Source organism: Formica exsecta, unplaced genomic scaffold (assembly GCF_003651465.1).
Source record: "Formica exsecta isolate Colony F162 unplaced genomic scaffold, ASM365146v1 scaffold1327, whole genome shotgun sequence".
In the NCBI taxonomy this organism is placed as follows: domain Eukaryota; kingdom Metazoa; phylum Arthropoda; class Insecta; order Hymenoptera; family Formicidae; genus Formica; species Formica exsecta.
Window position 1 is genome coordinate 174,240 of NW_021848660.1, and position 7,309 is coordinate 181,548.

Below are 7,309 nucleotides of genomic sequence, written 5' to 3' on the forward strand. Positions count from 1 at the left end.
ATTGCAGCTCTGTCTATCGCGACATCACGCAACTAATCTACTGCTCTGTTTTACTCTTTCGTACAAATATTGCACATACACATAAACACAAATTTTCATCAACTCCATTTTTTTATATTATTCTTTTAAGTTCAATTTTAACGATTACATATTGTTATTTTGTACAGTCTATTCTATGGGATTGGTTTATTTTATACATATGACTTGCAGAAAATTTATAACAATCAAATATTGTTACGAGTCGACAACTGTAGACGCCTTATTGGGATAAAAATAGATAAGAAAAACTGTAATTTTCAAACTTTTTGGGGATTTCAGCATAAAATCGATTGTCCCATAGAACATTGATGTATGTGCGTAGGTTGGTTTCGAACCTGGTTCGCTATTAGTGTAGTAAGCGCGTTTACTCCCTGCGCCAACGGCACTGTTCGATAAAGTGTCTTTCTTTATGTCTTACAACCTACATTAAAATTTCTCCAAATTTCAAATATAAAAAAATACTACTTACAAGGCGCATTGGACGAAAAGCTCTTACAGGGCTTAACTATATTCAATGAAGATTTACCACAAAAAAGGAGATCAAAATCGGTGAAGAGTTAACTGCGATCTCTCCTTGTAAGTTCTAACAATAATTTGAAGTCCAAAATTCAATAGTTAATATTCATTATATAAGTAAAAGTTAGTGTTTATTATTTTCCAGTATTTGACGACATATTGATCAAAATAAAATCTATAGTTATATGTATTGTAAATACAATATAATATATAGATACACACAAAATATGCGCCGTCTTGCTTCATAATTCAATGTTCAACTTATTGTTGCTACGAGCAATTGCCGGTACAGGGTACAGGTCGCTTTCTAGCATGAGCCAATCAGGGTCAATTATGGCATCACATGACACTACCGTGAACGCGAGAGTCGCTCGACAACCAATTACAGATGTAGTAGCCATTGCGCGCGTAAAAAACGAGAAGCGTATGCAACATGTGAATATAACGTGTGTACGCCGGAAAACTTAAGTTAGGATTAATAATTCCTTTCTTTTTTAATAAAGAAGAAGAAGAGAAAAGCTTTGAAACATTTGTAACGTCAAGTAGATCGTTGGCAGCCATAATTTACATAAACTTTTTTTATACACGCACGAAACATTCGACAAGAACTTTACATATATACATATAACATATAATATGAATATAACATCTATATATAACACATTATACAAAATCAAAGTAATCATAACATAGCATTTGTAATCCCAGACAGCACAAAACGTCCTCAGGATCATCCTGAATATGTCCAGGGGTGTGTTCGAGAACGTCACGATCGTAAGTATCGACAAAGAATTTTACAGTATGCAATACAAGAAATAGACAATAATGTACAGGCTCATAAAAGCGACGAAAAGGTATATTCAGCCAAAAATTGTAATAGTTGCCTTCTAGAAGTGAACAATGATAAAACAAACTCTATCTCGGAAATCGCACCAAATGAAATTATCCAAGAGATTGTACACGAGGAAGTTATGCCAGAAATCATACAGAAAGCAATAGTTGGAGACAATATACCATCCGACGAATACGATAGTGATCCTTCGTCGGAATCAGAAAATGAACATAATGATATAAATATTGATCGACTGCGAAGAAATCTGGTGAAATGGAGCCACGCTAATAAAATTTGTAGAAGTGCCGTGACCAGTCTATTAAAAGTTTTGAGAATAGAAAAGGCTATGCAATCTTTTCCATCAGATGCCCGAACGTTTTTAAAAACTCCGACGAAGGCGGAAAGTATTCCAATGGAACACGGTCAATATATGTTCATTTTGGTATTGTCAAAGGCTTACATCATATTATAGAAACAAGCTGTACCGCATATATACCTGAAGAAATTCATTTATCCATCAACATAGATAGATTACCGCTTACCAAAAGTTCCAAGAGTCAATTATGGCCAATTCTTGGAAATTTTAGAAATTTTCGAAACAAAACACCACTTCTCATTGGCGCTTTTCATGGATATCAAAAGCCTCCAGCTGCTAACATATTTTTAAAGTATTTTATTGAAGAAGCAGTAGATCTTATACAAAATGGCTATATCCATAATGATATTAACAGAAAATTTATTATCGATTGTTTTATATGTGATGCTCCTGCAAGAGCGTATATCTGCTGCATTAAAAGCCATGGAGGATATTATGCATGTAGTAAGTGTAAAACCAAAGGCACGTACAAGGGAAAAGTGGTATATCCAGAAATGAATGCTCCGCTACGAACAGCAGAATCGTTTGCAACGCAATCTGAAATACAACATCATACAGGATAAGTCCTTTATTGAGGCTTAATATCGATATGATTTCACAAATGCCGTATAACTATATATACATTTAGTGATATTAGGCCAAGTAAAAAAAATGTTGAAAATAATGACTGGAAAGCTGAATCCTATGAAATTGAGTGCTCAACAGGTTCTGGAGATTTCCAAACGACAGCTGGAACTTCAAAAGTATGTTTCAAATGATTTTGCCCGTAAACCGAGAGCTTTGGATGAGCTCGATCGCATGAAAGCCACTGAATTTCATGAATTTCTGTTGTATATTGGATCCATCGTGTTGCGCAAGATAGTAAAGCCTGATGTATATAATCATTTTATAAAACTCTTAGTGGCTATACGTCTTCTAGCAACTCCTGGTATTGATGTCGAACAAAATAGATATGCGAAGTGCTTGTTAGAAGAATATTTTGCTGAATTTTTACAATTATACGGATTGCATAATGCAACGTACAATACGCATGGATTATTACACTTGGCCGATGATGCATTGCGGTGGGGAGCACTTGATGAATTTTCTGCATTTATTTTCGAAAATCATTTACAGCATATAAAAAAATTGATCAGAAGTAATGATAAACCTCTTGAGTAATTAAGTAACCGTATATATGAGATTAGAAATAGCCATTGCATTGAATCCGTTAACGATACCAGCATTAAAACATATAAACTAGGAAGGGAATGCTACAATGGAAGGTTAATAGATGGATGTACGTCGCCTATGCACAAAGATATTCAATTCAAGAATTTTAAAATCACGATAAAAAGACCGAACAACTACTGTATCATGGCAGATGAAAGCATCGTAATGATTGAAACTATTTGCCATCGCAATAATTCCATACTAGTTATTGGCAAAAAATTAAAAAATGGGAAACCATTTTTTCGTTTACCAGCACTGTCGACATGCTTCGGTATTATTAAATTTTCTGGCAAATATGGTAGCTTGTAAGCATTTTCAATTAAAAGTATTAAAAATAAAGGTGTGATTCTCCCGATTTTTGACGAATCCAACCAATTTGAAGACCATCACAAAAATGTTATCATCTTTCCACTCATCCATGGTCAATAATTATTATTTGCGTATAACTCTAGGCATGCCTTCCAAGTTTTGTATCGTTCACTTCATTGTAAAATAAATTTATAAGCTTTATATATATTTATAAGCTTGTCTTTATATTTATAAACAAGCAAACTTTTCCATAAAGCAAAAACATTTAGAATTTTCTTCTTGCATTATACATTGAAGTTATTTAGTTATTCTGCCAAAACACACGCACGCACGCACACGCATGTTTGATAATATAAATCGATAAAATATAAAAAATATATATAGATTATATTATACAGGGTGTTCCAGGAGGAAAGGTCAATATTCTGGGAGGTGATCGTATCGGTCATTTTAAGCAAAAATGTTCATATATGAATATATGTCTCCTATTCCCTATGGTTTTCGAGATAGAGCGACTTGAATGTACGTCTCGTGTATTCACTTTTCTTCTGTACACTTCAACCTTCATCCGTGAACCTGTACAGTGAAGTGTACAGAAGAAAAGTAAATACACGAGACGAACTGCTCGCTCAAATAATGGATGCTAGTGCCCACATAAAGGAACGTCACGATGTACTCAGACGAGCAACACAAAAAAAAAAATGTATCACTTGAACAATAAATATTAGAAATAGTACGTAGTATTTATTTCTTGTCAGTAATTTTGCAACTGTACATTCAAGTTGCTCTATCTCGGAAACCGTGGGTAATAGGACATATATTCATATGAACATTTTTGCTTAAAATGACCGATACGATCACCTCCCAGAATATTGACCTTTCCTCCTGGAACACCCTGTATATATGTATTTAGTTTTTGTTAATGAAGATTTTGGTATTTTCTACAGTTAATTTTCTATAGATTAAAATAATAAATATAGATTAAAATAGAAAATGTAGAAAAAATAAATAAATATAAGTTCAATCGAATTTTGTATTTTTTTATTTTACAAAATACTCCTACACAGTAATTTAACCAGATAAGTAATTTTGAATAATAATTTATTGCATTCTAGTAAAGGGTTTTTGATAGTTACTTTTTCTTTTTGATTTCTTTCAGTAATTACAATGGCTGCGTTTAGCAGACAAAGCAGCTCAGTGAGCGTTCAGTGATTCTGTATTATAATTTCTACACTTCTACACTTAGATCCAACAAAGAACTAATCATATTAAAGAATCTCTGACAGCTCACTGAGCTGCTTTGTCTGCTAAACGCAGCCATTTTAATTACTGAAAGAAATCAAGAACAAAAAATAACTATCGAAAACTCTTGCTGAACGCAGCCAATTATTTAACATCAAATGTTTTGACAATATTTTCGAAATATTTTTAAAAGATTTTACGAATTTTAATTTTTTTCAAAAATGTTTTAGGAATATTACAATACAAAAACATTTTTGAAATATTTTATATGCCTTTTTAAACATATTTTATTTTCCGAAGGCACTATTTCTAAAAGATTTTACAAATATTATTGAATATATTTGTATGCAATCTTCTGAAAATATTTTTTCAACATGATCTGGCGGACATAGGAACATTGTAAAACTATTTTCGTGAATTATTTTAAACTTCCTAAAAAATATTTTTAAAATACTTTAAAAATATTTCATGCTGTATGGGTGGTGAGTTCCACAATTTGTCCTTGGAGATCCACTTCTACAAATTCTACATCACCCTTAGCAGTGTTTGTAATGCTGTAATCACTATTGCTGCGTTCTTCACTTTCTTCCAATAAAGTGCGTTTTCTTTTACCTCTAAGAGAGGTATGTGTGGACGGAATTGTTCTACCAGCCAGAGATGTGTTCATTATGATTGTATAGGCATGAATTCCAATCTGAGAATTAAAGTAAGAATAAATTAACGTCTAATATTTGCATTGAAATAATACATGGCATTGATCAATAGCAGATTTCGAAATCGATTTCATCCATCCCACATGTCTTTTAAAACATTAACAGTGAAAGATTGCACAAAAAAATTATTGCGCAATATTGTTTTTAATATACAGAATAAATCAATCTAACATGATTTTATATAAGAGATATAAAGAAATAGATGATGCATTTTGAAGTTATTTCTTCTAGTATAGTACACAGAACTAACCTTTAGAAGGAATTGCTGCGATTCCCTTTTTATACTTATTTTTTATGGCTGCCAATGAAATTGCACCCTCATCATCAGAAGCATTATCATGATAAGCGTTGCCACCATATGCTCCTACAGTACGGTTAGCATTCCTGATACCACTAGTACTCTTCTTCGTTTTGTTTTGGACTCGTGTAGCCATATGTAGTTTTTCCTCTTCTTTCTAAAACAAAGAAAAAAGATACAATAAAATATTGGAGCAAAAGAGTGTGCAGGACTCAGTTTAATTTAATGCATAAAGAAATTGTAATACCTTTATCATCTCATATCTGTTCTGATCTGGATTCATTCCCACTTGAGAAAGAACTTTGATGCCAGAAGTCTTTTGCGATCTATCAGCTAGAGACATAGTCATCTTCCTGTGCGTGAATGATTCGGTAGAGTGCGGTCGGAAAGTTAATTTTGTTCTAAACACCGCTTGGCCTTGTAAACCGGTACCTTGGCGAATGTAAAGATGGTTATGATCGCCTTGTAAAGGCTGTTTGTATACGTCGAAGATTTCCGAACCCAGATGCAACGACATGCTACCGTCCGACCACTTGATGAATCTCGCATTGCTCTCTTTCACTACTTTGCCATCGTCGTTAAACGTTTCTTTCCATCTCAATGTATTTTCAACTTTGAGCTTCAATCGCGCTCGTCCTTCCTCGTCCAGAGTTTCTTCCTCGTCGATTTCATCCTCATAGATGTCGTGATCAAACGGCCTTGTTTCAACGGACAAGAAATTCGGCAACTTTACAAAGTGAATTTCACGTCCAAGATCAGTAGTAATTTTCGGAATTTCTACATCGATTCTAGTTTCTGGAGGCAGTTCTGGTTCTTCTTCTTTGTCTTTATCTTTTTCCTACGCATAAAATACGTTTAACGTTAGAACATCCGCGCTTCTCGTCAAAGCCCGCTTTTCTCACCTCGGATTAAAAATAAGTCGCGTCCTGAAAACTCATTGCGAAAGGATGTAAAAATTATTTTCCTGTCTCGCCTCGTTAACTTACATCTTCGATGATGGCGCGATGACTCGGACCTTCCCCACCGCTGTCGGATCTGCCACGACTATGACTTCTACTGCTGCTGCTACTGCTACTTCTACTTCTGCTACGACTTTTGCTTCTACTCCTACTCCGACTACGGCTCCGTTCATTCTCTTTCTCTTCTTCCTTCTTGTCCTTCTCGTCGTCCGTACTAATGTCACTTGCATCACCGAATAATGCGTCCGCGGTTGGAGCAACGCTGTTCTCTTTATCTGCCGTCTCGTTTTCAGAATCTGAGTTTATTATCGTTTTAATTCGTTTAACAGTTCTTTCTGTATCTGATTCAGAAGCAGAACCACTGTTTTGTCGTTTAACTTTTGATCGTTCTTCATCGCTCTTGTCAGATTTTGGACTTTGATGTAAGCAAGAAGAAAATTCCATAACATTAGACATAGTACAAACAGAGAGAAAACTGAAAGTCGCCACGCTGCCGTTTTTCGTAAGACCAGAGAGAAGACTGAGGGTGTGAAGCAGGGATGCCAATTGCCAATACTATGTCTATGGCGACTATAGTATATCTAGACCAAGTGTTGATGAATGAGTGATGCGGGGTCTACAATGCAGTCGTAAGAGCCCTAAGCCTTAAGCCCGTATCAGACTACGCATTGAAGATTGAGATTCAAGATTCAAGATTGAAATTTGACCAATCAGGACAAAGAAATTTTAGTCTCTTTTGTTCTGATTAGTCAAATTTTAATCTTTAATCTTCAATCTTCAATTTTCAATGCGTAGTCTGATACGGGCTTTAAG

General features: G+C 34.5%; 1 protein-coding gene across 1 annotated transcript; it reads right to left on the reverse strand.

Moving 5' to 3' along the window:
* Positions 1-4,934: 4,934 nt before the first annotated feature.
* LOC115245839 (another transcription unit protein-like) lies at positions 4,935-7,025 on the reverse strand. The gene is made up of 4 exons (XM_029824329.1): positions 6,524-7,025; positions 5,785-6,375; positions 5,490-5,694; positions 4,935-5,220 (listed from the first exon to the last, which is right to left on the reverse strand). Exons 1-4 carry the CDS (start codon positions 6,950-6,952, stop codon positions 5,171-5,173), a joined length of 1,275 nt encoding a protein of 424 aa, XP_029680189.1. The 5' UTR covers positions 6,953-7,025; the 3' UTR covers positions 4,935-5,170.
* Positions 7,026-7,309: the final 284 nt, after the last annotated feature.

Bases quoted from the DNA above. Each gene is read 5' to 3' on its own strand.
- LOC115245839 (XM_029824329.1), bottom strand. From the start codon at position 6,952: ATGTCTAATGTTATGGAATTTTCTTCTTGCTTACATCAAAGTCCAAAA. The intron at 6,376-6,523 runs GTAAGTTAACGA...TTTTATGCGTAG, and splicing joins ATCGCGCCATCATCGAAGAT to GAAAAAGATAAAGACAAAGA. The intron at 5,695-5,784 runs GTATTACAATTT...TCTTTGTTTTAG, and splicing joins ACAGATATGAGATGATAAAG to AAAGAAGAGGAAAAACTACA.